Below are 25265 nucleotides of genomic sequence, written 5' to 3' on the forward strand. Positions count from 1 at the left end.
AGTGATTTTCACCTCAAAAAGACAAGTTCAACTAACATGGGACAAGCTATCGTCTCCAGCTCGGCAGTTTTCAAAATGAACGCACTTAAACTCATTGTCGACGTAGATTACGGAGTGTGAAATCGCGTCGGCCAAACTAAAAGTTTTGAATACGCTTATTTGCAGTGATTCAAACTTAATTTTCAAATTTAATGATTTCTTGTCAATTCTAAACTTTATGCATTTGTTGAGCAATATGCAAAGCTCACGAGACAAAACAGCGGAAAGAGCTGTTTTAAGAGATCACTTTATTAATTTTTGCGTGTAGGATACAATCGTTCTTATTATTCTTATTATAACATTCCATGATCGTTAAAGTCGATGTCAAACCTTAGCGGCCGCATAAAACAATGATGTCAGGTTAGCTAGGTGATAATAGCGGTAAGAGACGTCGTTAATGCAGGCAATATCTGCGACCAAGTCCATTAAACACTTTTTCTTTTATCGGTCTTCGATTTAATTCTCACACATTGCGAAGAAAACAATGCGTTCTGTTGAATCATAATTGTCTCACAGCGGGAAGACCTCGTTGAAAATAGCGCGTCTAATTTAGCTGGTTTGCTTAATATTGCCGTGAATAGTTACGTGATCATTCCAGCAGCGTAAGTTACTCTACCATCTACTTTGAAATTTCCATACCGAATAAGAAAACCATGCGATCAGCTGAGGTTATGCGGACAAGAGCAATGTATTCTTTAAGTTTCGGCATTCTTTAAGTCCGTTTAAATTATCTAAATCTCTTTCGCGGAGTGTTTTATCTTTGAAACACCACTTGTAATAACCATTTTTGTTGCCCCTCAACCATAAATTTACGGGGGGCGGTCCCCCCGCCCCCCCCCCCCCCCCGGAAGTCGGCGCGTATGTGCTACTATTCGGCGAGTCCGATTCGGCGAGTCCGATTCGGCGAGTTCCCTATTCGGCGAGAGCCTTTTTCGACGAGAGCCTTTTTCGACGAGAGCCTTTTTCGACGAGTGCCCTATTCGGCGAGTTTTTGAAATTTTTGAAAGGAAATTATCGGGTACCGTAGCCTAATTATAATTGCCGTTTTTACATCGTTTTAACGTCGCTAAACGTTGAAATCGTGCAGAAAGGAATAAAAATAAAATGTTTGAACTATTAAATTAAAATTCGTCATGTCAGTTCAGTTGTTTTTATTTCTGACCATCATATCAAAAACAATACACGTCAACATGGCAAAGGTAGAAGCGACAAAACGCGAACGTTAAAACGTGCTTGTGACGTTGTGACCGAAGTAAGTTATTGAATTGAAAGAAATTTGGCACGGTCGCAACACCTTCAGAAAAATTGAAGATATGAAGGTAAAATAAAAAAAGAAAATGTTACAAAAAAAAAATCATGTTTATGTCTATAAGTTAGTACTTTTGAATAGTTAAAATGGTTAGTTTGGATCAACAAATGTGTGGCCTACAGCTTGGATTGAAAGGAAACTATCGGGTACCGTAGCCTAGTTATCCCGACCAGCAAAAATATGTTCTAAGATCCCAGTTAGCCTAACAGTTCATTTTTACATTGTAGTAACAGAATGAAAAGGCTAACCAAATACGTGTGATTGTGTGGCCTATCGTTTTAACGTCGCTAAACCTTGAAATCGTGTAGAAGAGTGACCTTTTCTGACTAGGATACGTTGAAACTGAGAAACATTCACAGAAGCCTTTCGATTTGTTCCAAGAACCCAGTTAGCCTAACGGTTCATTTTTTACATTGTAGTAACAAAATGAAAAGGCTAACCAAATGTGTGTAACTTATAGGCATAAACATGATTTTTTTGTAACATTTCTTTTTTTTATTTTCCCTTCATATCTTCAATTTTTCTGAATGTGTTGCGACCGTGCCAATTTTTTTTTTAACTCTATAACTTACTTCGGTCACAAGCACGTTTTAACGTTCGCATTTTGGCGCTTCTACCTTTTTCTACATCTTCGCTATGTTGACGTGTATTGTTTTTGATATCATGATCAGAAATAAAAATAACTGAACTGACATAACGAATTCAAGCACGTTTTAACGTTCGCGTTTTGCGGAAGCAAGTCTTTTAGGCGCAAACAGTTAGGCGCCGGTCAAATAGGTGCGCACACTGTGGCGTCTAGATATTTAGGTGCGGAGCACTGTGGCGCCCGTTCATTTAGGTGCTATCTCTAGTAAAGTCTGCAGATTGTATCAGCTTGGCAGGTAGGGCAATGCTTTTCACACAAAATGTTGTATTGAACAGAAAAATTTGTCATGGCTTCAGTTAGTGAAGCTGCTTAAACCGGCAATGCTTTTCACACAAAATGTTATATTGAACAGAAAAATATATTGTATTGTAATGCGCGTGTTCGGCATTTATTTGTTGTTAGTCCAGATTTATCAATAAATTATTCCACTTTCTGAACATGTCTGAGATCACTTGTAGTGAGTCAAATAATAACTACACTAAACATCAGTAAAAAATATACCGTAGCCTATATTCAAGCGGGTGGTAGGCTAGAGTGAAGAGTAACTTAGTTTTCCGTCTACCCTAGGTTTAATAACGAGCAAACTCGCACCATTATGCTTGCAACGTGTAGCCTGGGTTCATATTGCAAATAGAAATGTATTTATGTAGTAGAGCGTTGTCTCATACGAAGTCGCCACATGACCAATCCATCCCGAGTAGAAGTAATTGTGAAAGATAACAGATTAAGTAAAGTTCTATCTGGCTGCAACCTGTGTTTAGGATGCATAGCAAATGTCCTGTGGAGATGTGCTAATATCTAGAATAGTAGAGCATTGTCTCGCACCTCATCTCCACACGCGCATTAATAAAACAACATATTTTTCTGCTCAATATAACATTTTGTGTGAAAAGCATTGCCCTACCTGCCAAGCTGATACAATCTGCAGACTTTACTAGGAATAGCACCTAAATGAACGGGCGCCACAGTGCTCCGCACCTAAATATCCAGACGCCACAGTGTGCGCGCCTATCTGACCGCCGCCTAACTGTCTGCGCCTAAAAGACGTGGACCCCGTTTTGTCGCTTCTACCTTTGCTATGTTGACGTGTATTGTTTTTGATATGATGGTCAGAAATAAAAACAATTAACATTTTATTTTTATGCCTTTCTGCAGGATTTCAACGTTTAGCGACGTTAAAACGATGTAAAAACGGCAATTATAATTAGGCTACGGTACCCGATAATTTCCTTTCAAAAATTTCAAAAACTCGCCGAATAGGGCACTCGCCGAAAAAGGCTCTCGCCGAATCGGACTCGCCGAAACGGGCCATTCTGAGGTTTTATATAATTATGGTTGTGTATATGAGGAAGATCCTATTCTTAATCATTATTTATTGATCCAACCTGATCAATGATAACTTTGTTGGCAGCGGCCAGCCTTGTGCTGGTATAAACTCCTTTCCTCTAACATGCGATTGTTAATATCAGTCACTTTATGTTTTGCTGTGTAAAAGTACGAAACAAACCACTCATGGATGCTTATAATTTTAGCATGAACACAGATAGATGGCAAGAGTATACTGTCATCATAGAAAGAGCCCTCGGCCTCGGATATGGCATTGCGATCAGTGGCGGTCGTGATAATCCTGGAGTTCAAACTGGGGATCCTTCCATCGTTATCTCAGATGTTGTCAGACAAGGCCCAGCATTTGACAAGTTAAAGTGAGTTTTTATGCTATTGATTAAACTAATTCCACGTTGGTCGTCTTTAGGTTTTGATTGGGAATTGGTATAAATGATTATGACATACAGACCTATTTTAGTATTAATTTCCTCAGTTACCTGCAGCGCTACAAATGTGTTGGGCATGGGCAATTCTTCAATGAGTTTCAGTTCTTTTAAACTTTTAGAATCAATGATATCGTAACTCGGATCAACGGTAAACCAACATTTAACATGGAGCACAGGCAGGCTATCAAGGAATTAAAAAATTGTGGTCAACGTGTGGAACTGGTAAGTTTTTGATTTGTGGATTTTTAAATCATTTCTTTTTAGATTTATGAGATACAAAGGCATGCAACTAGGGTAGTTCTTCTCTCGCACCCTTTTTTATGTCTGGTGATCAAGGTTTGCACCAAACGGACGGAAGCAAATACGCTAATGTTGGTGTCCACTTGTAAAAATATTCCACGTGCTTTCAAACGATCCGACAAGCTCACGAGTGTTGATAATAATGCTTTCAACTGCGCCACATTGCTTAAATTTTAAATTTCAGTTGCTTGTATTTTAGTGTTTTTCATTCATTTATTTTGATTTAAGTCTGTTCAACTGGTCAATACCGATGGTCAATACGTACATTCTATTATGTCACTGTCAGTTGTAGATTCTTTCTTGTCGTTTCCAAACAAAATACTCAAATTGCAGCGATTGATTTTGCCACCTCCCTGAGGAGCGGTTTGCTGTGCGGCAATTAAGCAAACTTCTTTAACTTGCGGGCTTATCTTTCAGTCACCACTCAAACATTTTAACGTTGATTTATTAAAGACACTTTACGAAATGCAATAATACACTCAACCATGACTGAGCTCTTTACTTACCTGTTTAGCTTTAAAAGTTTTGCTACACTTGACAAGTAGGGACTCAAATACTATGGATTAAAAATGTTTTTTTGTTTCGTTTTTCTATCAGCCTAAGTTTTCTGCTGGTGTGTGGCAGCTGTTCAAAGCTGTGTGAAACAAAATTTGTCATTGTCGTACAACGTACAAACATTACAAGCACAAAGAATAAGCAAAAAATACAAAGGACAACGATTTCATGACGAAGCGAGCCCGAATGGGAAAATTCTTAAAAACTTTCTATCCGCTATTGATTTTTGTGTCGTAGGCAAATCCCAAATTATACGGTGCTAAATCTGAACCAATATGATGCCGATTCATATTGAATCGAGATAACTCATCTTGCGATAAGAAACCATTGAATTAGCGGCTCAGCAAAACTTTGCACGGTCCCAATCGTTTTTTCCCAATTTCTTGTCCGTTTCAGACCATCAGGCGTAAAGTTGTGTCTTCCACACCGCCTGCCCGCAGACGCGATTATAACTCTCTGCCACGTCACCGATCACGCAGTCGCGATCCAGGCCAGGATCGCCGTCGTGCTCGAAGCAGAGATTTCGACGATGGCAGCAGACGACGACGTGGTTCCAAAAGCCGTGATTTTGATTCAAGGGATAATAGGCGGTCAAGAAAACACAGTAGAAGTCGCAGCAGAAGTAGAACTTCACCACCAAGAAGGTAAAACTATGCCTCACAGAGACTTTGTTTGTGAAAGGCATTGTGTATTTTCTATTTGTTTTTTTCAATATGATTTTTTTCAGAAAACTGCAGTGTGATAGTTTCCTTGTGTAACTTGTGACATAAGTAAATAACATGTGGAACATTTTCTCAAATGTTGATACTTCTCAATAATTCTCATCCATTTAGGTTGATATAATCTCGCAACTTTGTTTATAGGCCGTCACCTTGAACATTGTTTGCTGATCAAAGATTTAACCTTGTTTTGTGTATGTGCACGTATTGCTTTCCAATGCGTCTTGCTGTTTTCCCTTTATTTTGGTAAAGTTATCTGTAAAACTGCTACTTTTGCTTTCAGGAGACGAAACCGCAGCCGATCTTCTTCACGTTCAAGGTACAGTTTAATATTTGATCATTTTATGATAACCAATGGCGGAACCAGCTCCTGATCTAGACCGCAGGTTATGGTATGTCGGCCTTGAAGCTTGAGGCGTGTGCAAGCTAAACTTAAGCCTTTTTTTCTCAAAGTCCGATCAACGTTTTTCTACCAGAGCAATTGGAGACTGGGTCTAACAATGTATCATCTCACAATTTTGGTGTTTTCATGACCAATCACAGCAAGCAACCTCTTAGTGATCAACCAGTCAAACAAAGTTAAATTTAACGTCTAACAAAAACTTAATCTTCTTGTACAAAAAGACTGCAGTGAATCAACAATATCGTTAATCATATTCACGGCATTTATATTAGTTCGTTACTTATTATTATAGACTTCTTTTGTTTCTGCCCTAGTGTAAAACAAATTCACCAAAACAAAACTAGTGGACTATTCAAAGTCCTCTAAAACGAAACCTCACTGCTCGAAAGTACGAAATTAATAAAATCAATTGTTACAATCAATTACCAGTCAGTGAACAACAGATTTGAGCCATGTTTGAGCCCATGCATTTTATGTTAACATTTGTACTCATTAAGCGACAGCAGAGATGGTGATTGGTGATAGCATTCTTTCGACGAATCAAGAGTTGGAAACGAATGTTAAGTTTGACAACAAATGTGATGAATTGCTCTGAACTACGCTCTGATCTCATTGCTTTGTGTGCTGCTCTTCCTTGCGTCTATTGTTTGTTTTGCTTTTGTAATTGTATTTACGTTTGGCATTTGCAAATCGACCACGAGGTACAATATCAAACGAAAGTACTCCTTAGTCGCCAATTTGTCCTTTTTTATATTGTTTTAACGTCTGCAGACGTGGTTGAAAATTTGAAATTGATTGAACAGTTGAGTTAAATCACGTCTGCCGTCGTCTAATCAATGTAAAAAGAACTTGTTTTCTAGCCTGGCTGCCCTTGATTGCACGAGTTTGTGTTTTAAATAACTTGGACAACTTTGTAGAGAAAGAAGTCGTTCCTATCGCAGAGGCCGATCTAGGTCACGTTCGAGGACGCCTCCAAGAAGAAGAACGAGAAGGTAGTGGCCGATTGAGTGCTGGGCGTTTTTGCACTTGTTTTGGTGACCTTGTGTTGGGATGATAACCATGACACTGTTTACCAATTTCGCATGGAGGTATTTGTATGTAGAAAGCGAAACCTTTTCACAATGAGTCAAGAGTGCTTGATTTTTAAATCATTGCGTTGAATTACTTGGAGGGCATTGTTATGGCTTTTAAGCGCTTACAGTAGTTATTAAGTTATTCGCTCTGAGGATGCGCATTGTCATGGTGCACGAAACGTCAGTGAAGCAATAAACCATCTTGTTTGTTGTTAATTTAGTTTCAATTTCATCAGATAAACGTAGCAACTAGTGCTAGAAACGATACAAGTAGATACTCAGTTGGATAGCAACTTGGATAGCAATTACTTGATAGTCTCAGATACTCAGTTGATAGATACTCTCTGCCAACGTAGCAACTAGTGCTAGAAACGATACAAGTAGATACTCAGTTGGATAGCAACTTGCTACAAGTTACTCGTTTGATAGTTGCAGGTAATTTGCAGTAATAATATTGAGCCCAGATCACATGATTTTAAATTTGTAACATGTTTGAACACTAAATTCAATCTAACGGGAAACTTTTCTGTTCAGCCCCACACCGAGCAGGAGCGACAGCTTTTCTTCTTCAAACGAGAGTCCCACTCCCTCACGCCATGACTCGCCTCCTCACAAAATGGAAAAGTACAAGCCCGTGGAAGATCTGGTAAATGAAAGCAAAGTTCATGTTGTTATTATCACTATCCAGTATCCGTCATGCTATCGGTAGATATTTGTGAACAAAGGAAAATGGTAAAAATCTCGACTCAATTGTTTTGTGATTGGTCTTCGTGATTTGCAAAGCCACCTATCCATCAAACTGTGTCCTTTTACTCATTTTCTCCGTCGTTTTGGTGTGTTCTAGACCAAACAAACATGACTCCTCACGGGCTTCTTCCATTTGATTGTTCTGACATTTCTTTTTCAACAGCGAGCCTCTCTGCCTCATTTATCTCCTGATCCACATGAGGCTGTTGCCGATGACAACATGATGGTCTTTCCTGTTCAGGCTCGTCCACCGAAGACAGTTGTCTTAAAGAAGTCACGCTGGAATAGTGAGCATTCATGAGAGCAATATATCCACCACTTTATGATATTCAACTTTTTTGTTTCTTCATTAACTTTTTTACAAATATTATGTATAACCCGAATTATTCTCTGAACTAACCTCGCGGCGGATCTGGTCCGTGGACCGTAGTTTGGTGACCTCTGCTCTAGAATAACTTTGAATAAAAGTCGCACTTAATCGTATACGAATAAAACGGTCGAATGCCTGTCAGGTTTGCGTTATTGATATAGCTTGACGTTAGCTTTTTTAATAAACATTAGATATCAAACGTATATCACCAACCAAAGCTCTCGTATGTTTGTTGATCAACTTGATCAACTATGATTTCAATGTGCGTCTGCCATTGACTAATTATTTTCATCAACAGTATTTTGTCAACAGGTTCGTATGGCATAAAATTTGGCACAAGAATATTCATTCAAGATATACAACCGGGTAGTTTAGCAGCCAAAAATCCCGAGATCACCAAAGGAGACACAGTTTTAATGGTATGCTCTTACGTTTTTGGTGATGAAATGCGATATTGCTACCCACAGATAAAAGCTGCTATCATGATTTTCTTCAAATGTTTCTCTTCCAGATCAACGGTCGCAATGTTGACAACAAGACAGTGGATGACGCGATTCGCGTCATTGGATTAAGCAAGGACAAGGTGACGATGTTGCTGAAGAAAGACGATGGCGGAACAGTCTCCCTTCCGGCGGATCGGTTTAACGCTTCCGCAACTGCGAAACCACAGCAAGACAGCACAAGCGAAGGTTTGACCCAGGGATTGGTTTGACCAAAACTACCGTGTTCTTATCGTATACCGGAAATTTGTACTTTTGAAAGTTATGAAACGTGACTACTGACTATTGTTGAATCAGTTTCTGGTTCGGATGGATATTATAATTAACAATAATTTTATGTAACTCGAATTTCTAGTTACGGGTTTATCGGCAGAAACGTCGTTATCATTTCACTGATTGTGTATTTGTTTCCCTGAGGGACTTGAATGACGTTTCGATTGTTTAAGGGTGACGTTGTCAAAATGGGATTTGTTACATCCCGCTATTCCAATAGCCGTCGGTCGATTTTTGTTTGATTCTTAGTTTAGATTTTTAGCACCTTCACTTCACATTCATCCCAGACAGCAAATCAGTCGTATTTTTACATTGATTTAACATCTGCAAACGTTGAATCTATGTACAAAGCGAGTGATTTGCTTTCTGGGCAGTTTGCTGTAATCTTAACTTTTCGCGCAGTTGAAAGCCACCATTCCACTAGTTATCGGTCCCGGTCGCGAAAAAGCTCTGCGTCGAAAGAATCTGTTGGAATTGAGTGAGTCATACTGTCAACATTTAACAATAGTGAATGTTTAATCTGTGATGACGTACTTTTTACTATACCTCACACACAATATTTTACGCACATGTGAATATACTACGCTTGGATAGTTGGATACATCAAATAGCAAGAAAGTTTGCTTTGTATCCACTGTCCACGCATTTCTTGCGAAATACTCGATCCAGGGTTGTGCTGTATTTTCTACTACCGTATGAGTGTATGTTATCGTTTTTTTCAAAATAGAGTAAGTAATTTGATAGGAGCTGTATTGCTGTCGGTTTTCTTGACCTTAGAAACATGAAAAGGATTGAAACATTCCACATTTACAAAACAATACAGAAAGTGTTTTTTTGACTTGGCAAGTCAATGCGCTGTTTTTCGTTCTTTTTCAACTCTAAGCTTTATACAGTGAGGTCGATTTGAGCTCTGTGTCATCTAATGCTGCTGCTACATCGGAGAAAAAGCAAGTCGGTGCTGTTCGTGTCTTACCTCCGAGATCTGGTGCTTCTGCGATCCGTTCTTCCTCATCATCTAGTTCCCTGTCCGTCCCTAAACCTGCTCCTCGTTCCACTGGAGTCGTGGAAAGAGAATATTCCGTACCACCCGGACCGGAAGAAGATGACGGACCTATGTTGCCGTAAGAGGATTTTATTGTAAACTTGTAAGAATGTTTAATTTGTTTATACTTATTAATTTTGCTTGCAGTTGCAATTAATAGTATTTGCTTATTTTTTTGTTGGTGTAGGAAAAGGTTAAACGTTTTTGTTTTCTGACGTTTGCAGACCGGATGCTCGACAAATCACATTTGTAAAGGAAAGAAGCGTTGGAATCAGATTAGCTGGAGGAAATGATGTTGGGATATTTGTCGCTTCTGTGCAAGATGGCAGCACAACGGCGAAGCAAGGATTGAAAATTGGAGACAAGATCCTGTCGGTGAACAACATCAGCTTTCGCAACGTCATCCGTGAGGAAGCTGTGCTGACATTGATGGGGCTTCCTACAGGAAGTGAAGTTCGAATTATTGCCCAAGCCCAACCGGAGCGTGAGTATATGTTGTTAACGAATTGAGTCGCTTTTGTTGCCACTCATATATTTCGAGGCCGCACTCTTTTGACTTAGTTTATGCTTGCATTTTCAGATTCATAAACTTTCAAACGTAGCTGGCAAGATTTTAAGAAAGCTTTTTAGTTCCTTCTTTCAAGCTTTTTATTTGTGATAATATTTTACAATTCTTGTATGTTCTGTTGTAGTTGCTCATTTGTCATCTCAGTTCAACAGGTTTGAAAGGAATTCCTGTTTTTTTGCCTGGTGATGTACCTAAAACTTGTAGATTTGTAATGTAACCGATTTTTTTAGTTATTAAAGTATACAAATTTTTTCTGTTTAGTTTACAAGAAGATTGTGGAACGCGGGACAGGAGATTCGTTTTACATACGAACCCATTTCAAGTACGAGAAGAACGGAGTCCACGAGTTGTCTTTCAGGCACGGGTCGACTTTTCTCGTCATCGACACCCTCTACAACGGGATGGTCGGCTATTGGCTGGCAGTCAGAATTGGGAGAAATAACAAAGAAATCGAAAGAGGAGTGATTCCCAATAGCAGCAGGTTTGTGTGTGACAGAAATTTTATTGACCACCGCTTCAACTACAGTATCTTCATTTCTATTGTTTTGGGTTTACGGCGAAATCATGCACTTCTATTTCAATCGCAACGTTTCAATTTTTAACTTTCAAAAAGCATACCCTTTTTACGAGTTGGATTTTATTTCAAAGTTACACAAACCAACACTTTTTAAAAAAAAATGTTGCTACAATTAAAAGTATTACAATCAGGTTAAATTCTGTAGCTTTGTGTGCTTACAAAGTTTCTTGATATGTTCATCTTTAGATCCGAACAATTGAAGATGGTTCAAGACAAGAAGAAGTCCCAGCAGAGAGAACGAAGCCATCGAGGAATCAGTCGGAGGTTGATAAAGAGCCAGAAAACAGACACCACAAAGTCATCGTCTGCTGCGTCGTCTCTGTTCCCTGCCTACGAGAAAGTCGTGCTGCGTGAAGGTGATGATTTTAAAATACCCCATCTCAATAAAAATGCAAGAACTCAAGCTATTTACAATGTTGATGTAGTTGATGTGTGGTTTTGATGTAATTTCTCAATGCAAAGGCGTTATCTTTGCTCTGTGAGGGTAAGATTCGCTCTGTGCGTTTATGATACGCCATATTTTTCACGGTTTGCCTCTTTTTATTTGAATATTTGTTTCCAGCGTTTCAACTTTGGGACTTATAGACTTTTGTAAAATCTTGTATTTCAGCACAACGGGACCATACGAAAAAAGTTCATTCAATTTTTAATTCATTTCATGATTTCATAGTTTCTTTGTGTTTTTCTTCAACAGCTGGATTTAAGCGACCGGTGGTTATCTTCGGTCCCCTCGCTGACATTGCCAGAGAACGACTGGTTGAAGACTATCCGAGCCAGTATCAGTTCGCACGTAAATAACTTTTTGAATATTAATATTTCGCACTTTTCTGTTTTCCTGTCAATCATTTAAAGACATAAAAACATAAAATGAATTAATTGAAAGTTTTCTACACTTCTCTTCATGTAGCTCTCAGATATGTTTTGCCTGTTATTTGTATCTCACGTCATTTTGAAACAAAGCGATATTTTCCATTTTTTGCTTGGATAACTTTCGGTCTTTGCGTTGTGGTTGCTGGTTATAAATAGTCCGCAAATTCACAACCACATTGACGGACAGGCAACGAAGGCTTGGTCAGTGGACAGAAATCAAATCGCAAAGGAGTGATTCGACTAAACACCATCAAAGATATTATAGTCAGGGTAAGCTCATATGATTTGTGTTGTGTCACTTTGGTGCGTGATAATACTTTGGCATTGCCCTTGTAATGCTTTATGCGAAATTTAAATATTTCGAACAATATTTTTACTTGTTTCTTAATTCGATATTAAATCACATTTCAGTTTTCAGCAACGCATACCGCGTGGATTTGCAAAGGATTTTTTGAACAATTTTATGGGTCAACACGTTAGGCAGGACAAAAATGTTAAACGTTTCTTTGTCTTCATTCAACTAAGGTTGAGATGCTTTCTACTATTTTTAAGGGCAAACACGCGGTTTTGGACATCACTCCAACAGCTGTTGAGAAGCTAAACTACACCCAACTTTACCCGATCGTTGTGTTCTTGGATCCTCATTCTAAGGCCGCTGTCAAGGACTTGCGACATAAACTAGCCACCACAGATCAAGAAAAGAAAAAGAGAGTCGGAAAATTATACGACAGAGCTAACAAACTACATAGAGGATATGGCCATGTATTTACTGGTGAGTGTGTTACCTGATCCGACACATGCTTCGTTATCGCCAAAATCGCTTCTGTGCTATCGAATAATCGCAGCATCACGCCATGTAATTCGGGAATCATTCAGAAAAGTAACGTTTTCAACGTCACCAGCATAAAGCTGTCCGGTCACAACGCCTTCTTGACGACCCCACAAGCAACAGACAGGCAACTGCATTTGCTGCATTTTTGAAATAAAAATTGTACGATTAACAGTCATTTTTTCCAACCGTTATGCTTGATGCAGGTAATGATTAGATAGCTCTATGTGTAGTAACTTTGCTCATGCTTTAGCTAGTAAGATATTTAGTTCATTCACTTCACACAGTAATGCTAATTTATTTTCACCAGTTTAGTTCTAACTCCAATGTAATCTTACTCTTGTTTGTGATGTAACAATCGCTTCCGTGATTGCAACGGCGTTGTCAAGCTTGTTCGAATTATCCTTTTGACTTACGTTCCTGAATTTAAGCATCCAGCAACTACGCTTCATCGCTGAACGTTTTTTAAATACTTGAAGCTGTTGTTCCACATTGGTTAAGCACAATGTAAAAACTTCCATCTCTGTCTGTATTGTGTCGTGGTTTTGACATAATGTGCAAGTGTCTATTTGAAATATAAACACAAATAAATCATTTCTGGCTTGTATTTAGACTCAATCAAGTTGACGTCAGGGTCGGATGACTGGTACACTAAGTTGACATCTTCCATCAGGGACCAACAGAACAAGCCCGTGTGGGTCTCTGAGGAGAAGGTATGGCGGTGGAACATGTTGACCCTATATAATATATCATATGACATGTGCAGTACAGTTGATTTTTTGACCTTTTGGTTTGCATGAAAGGTTTGTGTTTTATTACACGTCATTGCTTTATTTGGTTGTAAAATTTGTCATTCTTGTGACGTTGCAAGTGTGGAACTTTCGAAAGTGTGATATCGTCTACGACTCTCGCACATTGCTCTACAATAGGGATACTCAACTAATGTTAACAAAGTCCAGTTTGACAAGTTGAATATTTTTATTGGTCCGGTGAATGAGTTATTTCACATGCAACTACGAAAGTTAAACTATCAGTACTGAACCATTTTTTTTTAGGTAAAATGTAACTCGAGTAACTCGATTTTTGAAAAAGTGTTGGGGATCTGAGGCGCGAAGCCCCCCAGCTAATAGGATAATCACAAAAAAATTCTTTCTTCCAGTAAAAGTCTGTTTAAAGAGGCTCTAAGTCTAAAACGTTGCAATAAGGTTATTTTTCTAGAAGCCCGAGGTTCACCATCAACACCCAGAAGGTCGGATTCGGACCGTGGCCCACGAGTTCAGCAGCCCTGCTCTACAGTCTACGCTTTATTTCTACTTCCGTTACTTCATTACGTCACGTGTCTAACCAAGAATCCCAAAATAACCGCAATTTTTTTGCTTTTGTCTTCACATTTTTCTCATCTGAACTGCTAATGTTCTGCAACTTGCAGCTTGGTGTGAGTCCTGATGAGGCTGAAGAAGGAGTGATGGTTCCTGGAGACGACGATCAATTCTCTTACGTCTCGGCCCCTGCCAGCGACTACAGCGCCACCACCGTCGGTTCTGAGTTCAATAATTCTAGAATCTCTGATGATGACGACACAAAAGTCAAGGATTTTATTCAACCAAAGGTTCAAGATTATTGACTGTATTTTCCATTTTTATGTTCAAAATATTGCTTTTTTTTTAACACTGTGTAAGGCTCCATGAAAAACCACCAGACTGTAGTTCCTGTGCCAAACATGGACGTCTCCACTGCTTTTTTATCAGTTTTAGTTCAATCCTTTTGTGTCTACAATTAAAAATAATGTTTAAGGTTTTAAAACGAATGGCCAATTACTCTGAATGGTTAAATGTAGCTAACCAATTTCTTTCAATAGTTGCGGCATTCTACATCTTCTGACGATGATGATGGAAAAAGATTTGACGACAACGATATCGGTGATGTTTTGAGTTCTTCTGATGAGGAAGATTCACCTTCCTTGACCCAACCAGTGCTTCCCCCTGTCCTCGCAGGTGACCTCATAAATTTTTTTTTAATAATTGTACCAAACACTTTATTTACTAATATACCAATGAGCCACGCGTTGATTTGAAGTTAATTAGCGATGAGTTGCTAGTCTGATACTAAGGTGCCAACTGAAAGGGAAGTTCAAGCACCCAGTTAGCAAAATCCGTTCTTTTTGCATTGATTTGACGTCTGCAAACGTTGAATCAATGTACGTCTGCAGCAACTGCAACGTCTGCAAAAGAATAGATTTTGCCGTTTGTGCAGTGGTGTGTTGCATATGAGATGTTGATGTGAAATCTTCCGACAATTTTGCTTTTTAATATCTCCTCACCACTCAGGATACTCATTATGTTTCTGTTAGAATCGAATTCTAGTTCGGAAACACCTGCTCGAGACGATAAAGCCACAGAGCAACCGCAATTGGTAGGTGTCAGTCTTTTGTTGAATAAGAATAAAAAGTGTTATTGTTATATTATTGTTATGTTATTGTTATTACATTATTGTTATGTTATTGTTATATGTACAATATTGATAAAGCTTTGGTAGAGAGTTTGCTTTGTTGAACCATAGAGAAATAAAACAGAGTAACCTTAATGGGTAAGAGGACTCTGTTTTACATATATTTCTTTGATAAAAGGTATGTTGTAATCATCAACGTATGTTTTAGGTCTCAAGCTCATCTTCCAGCTCAGAAGATGAGGAAGAACCAGTAGTTGAGATAATAACTCATGACCCTCCTCAAAGTCCGATGCGAGTAACGCCATCACGCGGAAGACAAGAAATTCCTCCTGGAAGATTTGATCCTCACTCGTTCTTAAAGTGAGTTGTGATTTTTTGACAGTTTACGATGATGAAATGATGTCCTGTTCTACATTGCGCTATCTATTTTTACGGAAGCCGTTTTCATAACTTTTCGTACTTATTTCAGTGTTTAAGATATTAAAAGAAATCCTGACAGTCTCGTGGACGAAGCACGTATCTAATGTCTGTCGCTGTCCATTCTTGCTACAATCGACTGCTTAGACATAACTTGTTGATTGGATAGTTGTAAGGACTACCGTGGAAGCTACACTGTTATAAATTGGCGAAACGTAATTGGTCGCTGTTTTACAGTGAATATTCAGTATTCATGCTGACTACCAGGCAGACCGCTACTTCTACATCCAAATCTGGTGTTTACTAACACCAGATTTTTTTCTTTAAAGTGCGTGCGTCGGATTCACAGCACTTCCTTAAATGATTACGGCACCAAGAATTACTTTCATTAGTTAATGTTTTTTTGTAGAACTCACATCCAAGGTTTAAAATCTTCAGACGACTCAGACGAACTAAACTCTCCTCCAGTTACCGATCGATCACACAACGAGCAACATCAGCCGTCTGCTGTCGAAGCTGTGCCACTACACAGGCAAACTTCTTTGGAAAGGTGGGTCAATCGAGTTTAAAGGAAAGTTTGGGTCCGTTCAACATTTTTGAGACTTGATGCAAATTTTTGTTTTGTGTATATCCGGTGAGCGTAAAATAGTTGTTCCACAATTAACCATTTCATCATCTTGTCTCACATCCCAATCTGTGTAACCATGACGTTTGCCACAGCGCCAAACCTCATCAAATAGCAGCATCACCACCACAGAGCAATATATTGCCCTATATCACGGCTAAACCCTTCACAAGGTGACTTTGCATGTTGAGTGGTTTTCATCTAATTGTCTTTGATTGTTGGCTTCTGGAAATTTTACAGCAATTGCATCATCTTAATGTTCAATGACGTTCGTCACCGCAAAGTGTATTGAAGTTTGCCAGTGAGTGTTCATAAAATGTCGATATCAGAATATCTGTTGCTTCTGTTGTCGTGTGTGTCATGAAACTGGTGTCAGAAATTCCACAAGAAATAGTGGCGTTGTCATGCTGTTGGTGTAAACGTTGATCTGCTGATTGTTTTAGTGTCACACTTCGTTAATTCGATGCTTTTTATTGCGTGATATTGTATTGTTCACCATGTGTTTACCAATGCATGCGTTGAATGTCTGGATGAGTGGCGTTAACAATAATAATCATGATTTGTTTTGCGTCCATTGCGACAACATACAATACACTGCGATCACAGATGCGATACAACAAACAGGAACCAACGAAGTGTTCGAGTTAGCTGCTCCCTTTATTTTAGCATGCCATTAAGTGTCTTTGCCTGTTGCTCTGGAGCGATGTTCAACCCACGTTTTTTCTAACGTCGTGCAGACGTTCTCACCAATCGCCCACACAGCCGACAGGCATTTCGCTTTATATCATGTGGCTGTTTTTTTGTTTTGTTAGAATCTCGAGCACTGAAAGTACAAGTTTTGGGTTTGTGTAGTTATAATGATGATATCGTTGTTACACTTTCAATACAACGATTTTTTTTCCGAAACCGCATCTTTCTGTTGAATTTAACTTAGTAAGCATCTTCACTCTATTGCCTTCGCATGGTTTAGGTCTACATTGTAGCACACGTGTTTAAAGATTAAACACAAAGAAAACACATGTGTGACAGTTGTCTATATCTATAAACTTGTATAGAGTTGCTACAGGTTTTTCTTTACGGAAGAGTTTTTTCGTCGTGTCTTGTTGCACACATCTCACATATTATGTCCCTGGTTTGAGGTGAAGTTTTTCAACGTAGAAAAGCAGGTTTTTTGCTGAATTTTGTTTCACCATAATTTTTGTTTTATCAATGAAATTGGAGTTTTTTAATCTCATATATGTAATCATTGTTTTGACTTTCGTGTTTTTAGTTTTATTTTACCACCATCAACAATAATTGTTTTGTGTCAATTGCAATGTTACGCTACGACGACGGCAGAGGTAAGAAAAAATCCATGCCCAATATCATCTTTGTTTGAAAGAAGTGTTGTTGATTTGAAGCGACATTTAAGTTCTAAATGAAATCTTGCCATACATGTCGTGCTTTAATTTATGGCTAAAAAATATCATTTTAGATTATAAATGGTGTGCATCAGCGCCAAGCGTATCGTAGCAACTTTTGAAGTATTTGAAGAAGTGCGGACAAAGCTCCATATCATTGTTGTGCCCAAATGTGCTGATTGGTTTGGTCACTACATGGCCGCAACCATGTGGTATTTTGTCGGTTTTAGACCGCAATTCCTGTGCTTTTTTTATAATATGTGTTCACTGTTCACTTGCTGATTGGTGAAACTTGTTCAGAAACTTCACGAATGTTTTATAACAGTTCTAGCCAGAGCCTTGTTTCCTTGCACGTCATTTTTTTGCTAAAAAGCTTCACATTTTTTCACTTTTGTTTACGTTTTAGAACGACAGGCAGCGGACAAGAGCGTCAGCAGCCGGAGCCAGTGTACGCGAAGGTTGACAAACGGTTGGTGACTTTTAGAAACTTGGACATCATAACTCTAATGCGCTCAGTGTTTTTCCACAGTTTGATCGACAAACCCAAACGGTTGTGCCGGGCTTCTTACCAGTGTTCGATTTCTGATACAATTTCATAAATCCTGACGATCTTCCCAAATTCCTCATTTTGTCCACAGGAACCTTTATATTTCTCATCAAGCAATCCTCATTTTAAATCAGATCAATAATTCATAAATATTTTGTCACAAAACAAAGCTTTATGTCACGCATCAACGAGCATCATTTCAAAATGATGCTCGGCGCGAAAGAGTTAACGTTGTTTTACCCTGAATTATTGTTTATTGTATTTTTAGACGGAAAGTTGTGGAATCCCAAAGAAATTTTCAAAATCAAAGGTTAGTGACTTGCCTTGTGCTTGCAACATGTTAATCTTGTTTACAGCTTTATTTTAAAAGTGTTTTTCCTCAACTTGGATCAGCATTGTGTCAGTGGAAGGTGAGATTGTGATGCTGGTATGACGTCACGTCGTCACTGCATGTCACAGTATTTGCTTCGTACTTTATAAAAATCGATTTATTAAACTATTGATTGGTCAATTCACCTTCCCAATGCGTTTTAGTTATTTGAGTTAGAAATAAAACTACTTAAAATTTGTTATGAAATTTACGAAATCTTCTTTGTTTTATTGTTTTTGCTTGATTTAAACTCTAGTCTTTCACAGAGAGCCATTAGTTCGGCCTTCCTCTGGTGAGCTGAATGATGCCACAATTCAGTCTGATACCCTCGTGAACGCAAGATATCAGGATACAAGGTGAAATTAAAAAAAAATGAGTTCTGGGTGATTGGCACACTCAATCATGTTACAAGACGACGCAAATCAACAAAGAACAGTCGTTATTGTCGTAGTGCTGCTGCGTATCCATGCTCGAGGAATGAAACATAAGCTTTCCATTTTGCTTAAATATTGCAAGCAAACTTTCTTTGACGGCATGTAAAAACTCTTTGTTATTGGTGGTGTTGGCCAAGTAAATCAACGCAGTGAAGTGCTCAGCTTTTACTGAAAATTGTTTTTGAAATAGTCGCCAGAAAAAGTTTCTGAAACACACAGGTTGCTTCGATTTGTTTGCGTTTGAGATGTTCCAAGGTGTTGCATTTGGCTTTGGTAAGGTCTTCCACGTTTACAAGCCTTAAAGCAGCCAGCGGCCAACGCGGACATGGCCGCTAAGTAGTGCTTGAATGATCGCCGGTGCTGCCTCCTCAGTCGGCCAATTTGGCTGCCGGTTTCTTTAGCTAATTATTTAATTTTGCAATAGAAAGATCGTGGATTAACTGTCGAAAATATCTGGTATCAAAAAGTGTTGCAAAACTAGGTCAGCACGTCATAATCACCACTGTTGTATTGTGCGGAAACATTTGCTATTGTATGGAAAATATCCAGATGCGATCACCGGCTATAAGTCTTGTTTGTAATTCCCGACGTTTATTGTAACAAAGTGTTAATCCGAAGTGCTAATTTACATTGGCTGGCAATGTTGTCTTTTTTATGTTGATTCAATGTTGTCGGACATTGAATTGTTGTTAAAAAGCAGAACTACCCAGACAACAAAATTCGTCATTTTTACCCTGATTTAACCACTGCAAACGTAGAATCAATGTAAAAATGACGGATTTTGTTGTATGGGAAGGTTAGTTGACATCCGAGGGGAAAACACGTGTCTTCAGAGTTGAGAAATGTTTCCGCTATGGGTTAGTGACTTCACAGTTCACACCCTAAATGGTGACATCATAACGGTATAAATGGTCACGTTTTATGAAAGGCGGTATGCAGTTGAAAGAATTTAGTATCGTTAGATGGTCCCGCAATACCGGATTACAATCCCGATAAAGCAGTTATTGTGTGGTACAACGATTCTATAGCAGGACGCCGAGACTTCAATAACACTATAAAGTGATCATTTTGGCATTGTTGCAAGTTTAATTCTATTTACTTGTGCTATAGTTATTTTGTATTTTGGCCTCCAAGCACGCAGATTTGGCCGCCGAGAAGGAGCTCTTGGTAGGCCACGATGGCTGCCGGACAAAAACACGAGTTTTAAGGCCTGCGTTTAACTGCAGCAGTGTTACTCCGACTCATACGACTTATGGAACTGCCTGCACTAAAAAGTGCACTTGCTCAGGATCAGGAGGATGAGTTTCTCTCGTTGGAAACCGGAGCCGAAGGTTTATCCGTTTACCGCCCCGGGTGCCATGTGAGTTGCAGTCTCTGGTTGTTGCCATTTGCTTTAAAAACTTGAATTACCAAGGTTCACGCGAGGAGGTTGGCAACTTGAGTCCCACTTGTCCCAATTTGGTTGCTTCGATCAATGCAACTCACGAATGCTCTGTTTCTATCAGGCAAGCACCGATTCGACAGGAACCAACCCGCCACGTGTCTCCACCGAAACCAAAGCCAGCTGGCACTTACAACAGATTCGCTGGCTCCACGCAGCCAAAGCCATATCAACCTTACAAGTACGACCTTCAGTATAATTTTAAGGAGTATTGGAAATCTGACTCTACTTGCGTTGATACAATGCCGACGTGGTTTTCTAAGCGCAAATGCTTATAGCACAAGTGAGCGCTCATAGCCAGATGAAGCTCTTTCTGTTTGCATAGGACTTTATACAATCTTCTAAGTTTCCAGCCAAATTACATACTTGTGCTAATGTGTAATTACTTTCACATCTCGCGCACGTTGTATTTCCGTGTATCTCCAGTATTTTTGTATCAAGATGTTTGTGTGTTAAATTTTTGTAAAAAAAGTTGTTTTAGCGCAAATTTGTTTTAAAATTGCATTACTCGCTCATTATTTCAGCCCTCCACTAAAGCCGTATTACCAGCGGCATCTGGTTTCGAATGGCGGGCCACAAAAGTCCAAGTTTCAGCAAGAAGAGTATAAAGGGTACGTGAACCAGATCAAACCTGCTCAAACCACGTCATCCTACGACAATCCAAGACCTTACACCAAGCCAGGACCGAAACTAAACCACGGAATGGGATCGCAAGAACCTATGTACGACAGTGGTGTAGATGCTTATGATAATGCTAATTCAAAGAAAGAGACTGTACCTGTAAGGTGTGTAGCTTATTTTTTCGATACCCCTTCTTTTCACTTGCGGGCGTAGTTTGATGAGTTTTCTACCCTAAAATAACATTACAATTGTTACTTTCTTGCGATTTAAAGTTTTGATTTTTCAACGAAAAACAATGTGATTTGTTTGACAAGCATTTGTCGCTATTTTGGGGTCCATGTCGTTTAGGTGCAGAAATTTAGGTGCCTGCTAAATAGGTGCGGCGCCCGTCATTTTGGTGCTATTCGATGAGAAGAGCATGAGAGTTTATATTTCACCTATAGATGGCCTAGCCTAGACTACCTTAAACCTTGGTCAGGCTATATAGTAGCATTAGGCTACTCTTACTCAAAAATGACAAATTATATCGAAAATCCCCTTTTTCTCCCAGTAACAAAATCCTGCGTACACCACTGAACGTATACTCAATAGGTGGTTCACTGGGTTGAGTAAGTCAATTGCTACTCCAGAAAACATTATATGTGAGACGTGAAGAGTGTTGAATCATATTGTTTAAATTTATCCAAATGAGTTGTAATCTAGCTGTTGCAAACTAACTAAATATCGTCAATGCCAACTGAGTAAGTGAGTATGGTAGGCTAATCTTGTACAATATAACTTGCTGGTTACGATTATCAAATGAGCGTTGTTTTAAATTCGTTTTTGTTTCGAAAAGCATTTCAAATGCCCCCTCCCCCTTTTAAGAAAATCCTGCGTACGCCACTGTCTGCAGTATTACCATCAAGCACCTCATGAAAAAAGAAATAGCACCTAAATGACCGGGCGCCACACCTAAATATCCTGACGCCACCGTGTGCACACCTAATTGGCAGGCACCTAACTGTCTGCACCTAAAAGACCTGCTCCGCTGTTTTGCCCTTGTAATGTAACGCACAACAAAATGCTTGTTAATGGCGCCAGGGTAGTGTTTGTACGTATCTAACAATGACCTGGTTTGGAAAAGAATTTACCTGTGCGGTAACAGTTTTGAAAAGAGAAACCTGCTACAGAAGCAGATTAAGTATTTATATGTTTCAAAGGCGCTTAACTCATTGAAAATTTGTTTATTTGCTAAAGTAACCCAACTTTTGAAAATAAAAAAATAGCATCCTCTTGCTTTCAAGGCACCTTAGTGGACGTTGACTTACTGTACATCTTTTTGCTTTTCCAGCAACGTGGATGAAAATGATCCTGAAGTTGTCGCCAGTGCTCGCGGTGTTTTCGATAGCAACGGCGGGGTTTTGAGTTCAGTGGAGACCGGAGTCTCCATCGTCATTCCAAAGGGCGCAATCCGCCCTGGGGTTCGACAGGAAATTTATTTTAAAGTTTGTCGAGACAACAGCGCACTTCCACCTTTGGACAAAGACAGAGGTTTGTCTTCAATTACAAAAATTTTATGCAAAGTTGAGGATTTATTTGATGGTCCACGCCCTGGATATAATAATGCTAACTTTACTTGTTTGAACGGTCATTAAACGACGAAACGTTGCATGCTAGAAAAAAAAAACTAACTTAGCTTGATTATAATACTAAATTTGTACTGAAACAAATAAAACTGTTTACTTTCTCCGATTGGTCTTAAATGAAGTTTGATTCAAAAAACATGATACGCTGCTCTTCTGGTAAAAATAAACCAAACCAAAAGCAGCTACCCCCTCGTGGTCTTCCCCGCAAGTGATAACTTGGGAAACTAAACTTGCTACAACTGTTGCTATAAAATTAACAAGGTGTTTCAGGTGGTTATCCGCATTCTGACGTTTTTTCGACTCATTTTGCATGTTTAGTTGTTTACAGCAACATGATTTTATGCTCTGCCATGCCAGGCTGGTGATTATTACTTGATCTAGCTCCTTGAAGAAGTTGAAAGTAAAACAATATAATGTTTCATTGTACCACAGTAGATGCGCAAAGCAATGAACGATTATTTTTTACTATTATTTTGAAATGAATCATAGCTGCATGACATCATGATGTCATGTTAGACAAGTAATCATGACCTGATCTAGCCCCCTAAAAAGTCACCAGTGTCTGATTGATGAAATGGCGGAATAAATGCGCTTATCATCTGAAACACCTTGTGATAGTTTATTTTAAGATGGTTTATTTTACATCACAAAAGCGTATCATGTTTTCGAATTATATATTTAGTGAACAGTCTCATTCCATTTTTAGCTTGATCATTGTTGCTCATTTTCCTGTTTTAGCCTTTGCAGTTGCTTATAAAATGTAAAAGGCTATGCTTGTCATTCTTATCCAAAATATGTCACGATAATTTTTATTTTTAGGAGAAACTCTCTTGTCGCCCCTGGTGATGTGCGGACCGCATGGACTACAGTTCGAGTATCCTGTGGAGCTTCGCTTACCACACTGTGCGTCAATGACGTCAGACGGCTGGTCTTTTGCCCTGAAAACCGCCGACCCAGGTGTGACGTCACACCCGTGCATGACTTGCATGAGTTACCTTTTCATGCTACGCTTGTCTTTTTGTGACATCATCCGCACTGTAGCATGGCAAAGTAACGTATGACGTCCCCTGTGTCCCGCCCCCTTTCGTTATGTGTTTTGTTTGCAAAAAGTACGAAATGTAACAATTGCTTTTCCTTTGTCAGGCGAGCCATCTCAATGGCAGGATGCGGGCGACCCGAACAAGAACAATAACTATGAAGTTGGAAGCAACAGCGTCTCCGTTCTCATCGATCATTTTTGAGCATTCCTAATGGAGAGAATCTAACACTTGCTTCTCGGCCGATTGCGTCGTTTCGTTTTTCTTCATTAAGTCAGTTGCTAGATGGCGCAGTCTAAACAATGCATCGTCTTCAAGCGCCCTTTTGTTAAAATCCACGCTGGAAATGTATGTATTATATGTATCTGTCACGAGCATATCTTCAGCATTGTCGTCTCATTATGTGCCTGCACGCTTCTTCTTCACTTGACAATAATGAACGATACGATCTGCTTGCCGTGTTTTCACCTCAATCAAGAAATTTGTTTTATATTTTGTCAAAATATGTTCAATTGTTCATGCAACGTTACAGTTTTTAAGGTTGTTCTTCAAAAAGTTTATTCATATTAATCATGAAGTAATTGTGTTTTGTTAAAAAAACAGTAAAATTATTATGATGTGTCCATTTTGTAGGTGCCATTATGGTGCTTCTTTGAGTCTTATTTCTTGAACAAAGATATGATGATTTTTATATGTAGTGTATTTGCAACGTAATATAATGTTTACTACGGCATCTCAGTGTTTTCACCTTGGTATGGTTTCCTTGCTTTGCCTTTTCTTTCATGTCTTTCTGGCAAAATGTAATGGATTGAATCGATCCAACGCAGCCTTCATTTTGTGCATGTGTTCACCAGATAGGATCAAATGGTAGGCTACCTTTTGTGATGTAGGCTAGATCTTTGATACCTGAAGCGGCGGTCTAAGATGGATCTCCTATACCATCATTCCAAAGAAGTCATATGGCCATAATGCCCATTTGAAGAATGATTTACCTTTTGCCATATAGATTGTAGGCTAAGGTATAGTAGCTGCAACAGAAACCACAGCAGTCTTTCAGAAAAAGCGCCCAGTTCCCATCAACGACAAATCTGTCGGCCAAAATACAAAAAGTAGGCTACTGTGTGTGAAATTGTAGCCTAATTGAAGCATTTTATGCTAAGTTTTACTCTAATTTCTCTGACATGATCAATTGATCATCCATACGCATATTGATGCTTATCGTAAAAATTTGTTTTGTTTTTAAGGTTTATTGATGAATCTGACAGGATTGCAAACTTATTAATTTTAAAATTCCTTTATCAAATGTAGGCCTACAAGAACTTCAAAGTAAATGCTTTGTAGGCATAGCCTGGTTATCTTGTTGCAGAGATGCAGCGATTTTTTTATTCTGCTTTTTTATCAATTCAGCGCATGTTAAATTACTGAATTTACGTCAAAAAGCTTCAAATCAAGGAATTCGCGACTAACTTTTCAAGACGCAAGGTCTAGTCTATTACTGTTGTTGCCATGTAGATTTTGACAATCAAGTTATAAATTATAGCTACTTATCGCCTACCTGTAAATACTTTTTGATTAACAGTTGCAGCTGTAAATTTTTCCTTGTGTACCAATTGCATCAAACAGCCCTACACCAGGTAAACATAGGCTAAATAAAATTTTATGTTCTTCACATTCCAAGTTCACATATGCGAAACCTATAAGCCTAGTA

The 25265-nt window shown here is 38.9% G+C and overlaps 1 protein-coding gene across 4 annotated transcripts in view; it reads left to right on the plus strand.

Moving 5' to 3' along the window:
- The window catches only part of LOC145779177 (tight junction protein 1-like), a 30500-nt gene extending 6254 nt beyond the window's left edge, over positions 1–24246 (plus strand). Inside the window, exons 2-33 of one of the 4 annotated variants that reach the window (XM_082590739.1) lie at positions 3527–3697; positions 3886–3988; positions 5018–5265; positions 5624–5659; positions 6661–6735; positions 7351–7462; positions 7727–7850; positions 8246–8352; positions 8445–8622; positions 9109–9184; positions 9600–9827; positions 9973–10232; positions 10578–10797; positions 11080–11249; positions 11588–11683; positions 11951–12033; positions 12316–12535; positions 13205–13305; positions 14022–14201; positions 14451–14586; positions 14943–15004; positions 15249–15400; positions 15867–16007; positions 16178–16255; positions 17889–17951; positions 18298–18339; positions 18666–18755; positions 20339–20455; positions 20799–21059; positions 22226–22425; positions 23340–23477; positions 23664–24246. In XM_082590739.1, coding sequence (XP_082446865.1) covers positions 3528–3697; positions 3886–3988; positions 5018–5265; positions 5624–5659; positions 6661–6735; positions 7351–7462; positions 7727–7850; positions 8246–8352; positions 8445–8622; positions 9109–9184; positions 9600–9827; positions 9973–10232; positions 10578–10797; positions 11080–11249; positions 11588–11683; positions 11951–12033; positions 12316–12535; positions 13205–13305; positions 14022–14201; positions 14451–14586; positions 14943–15004; positions 15249–15400; positions 15867–16007; positions 16178–16255; positions 17889–17951; positions 18298–18339; positions 18666–18755; positions 20339–20455; positions 20799–21059; positions 22226–22425; positions 23340–23477; positions 23664–23761 — 4365 coding nt within the window. In that variant the 5' untranslated portion in view covers position 3527 and the 3' untranslated portion in view covers positions 23762–24246. The remainder of the gene's footprint in view (positions 1–3526; positions 3698–3885; positions 3989–5017; positions 5266–5623; positions 5660–6660; positions 6736–7350; positions 7463–7726; positions 7851–8245; positions 8353–8444; positions 8623–9108; positions 9185–9599; positions 9828–9972; positions 10233–10577; positions 10798–11079; positions 11250–11587; positions 11684–11950; positions 12034–12315; positions 12536–13204; positions 13306–14021; positions 14202–14450; positions 14587–14942; positions 15005–15248; positions 15401–15866; positions 16008–16177; positions 16256–17888; positions 17952–18297; positions 18340–18665; positions 18756–20338; positions 20456–20798; positions 21060–22225; positions 22426–23339; positions 23478–23663) is intronic. The other 3 variants (XM_082590740.1, XM_082590741.1, XM_082590745.1) reach the window with 3 other exon arrangements.
- The last annotated feature ends 1019 nt before the right edge of the window (positions 24247–25265 follow it).

Source organism: Aplidium turbinatum, chromosome 1 (genome assembly GCF_918807975.1).
Source record: "Aplidium turbinatum chromosome 1, kaAplTurb1.1, whole genome shotgun sequence".
Classification (NCBI taxonomy): domain Eukaryota; kingdom Metazoa; phylum Chordata; class Ascidiacea; order Aplousobranchia; family Polyclinidae; genus Aplidium; species Aplidium turbinatum.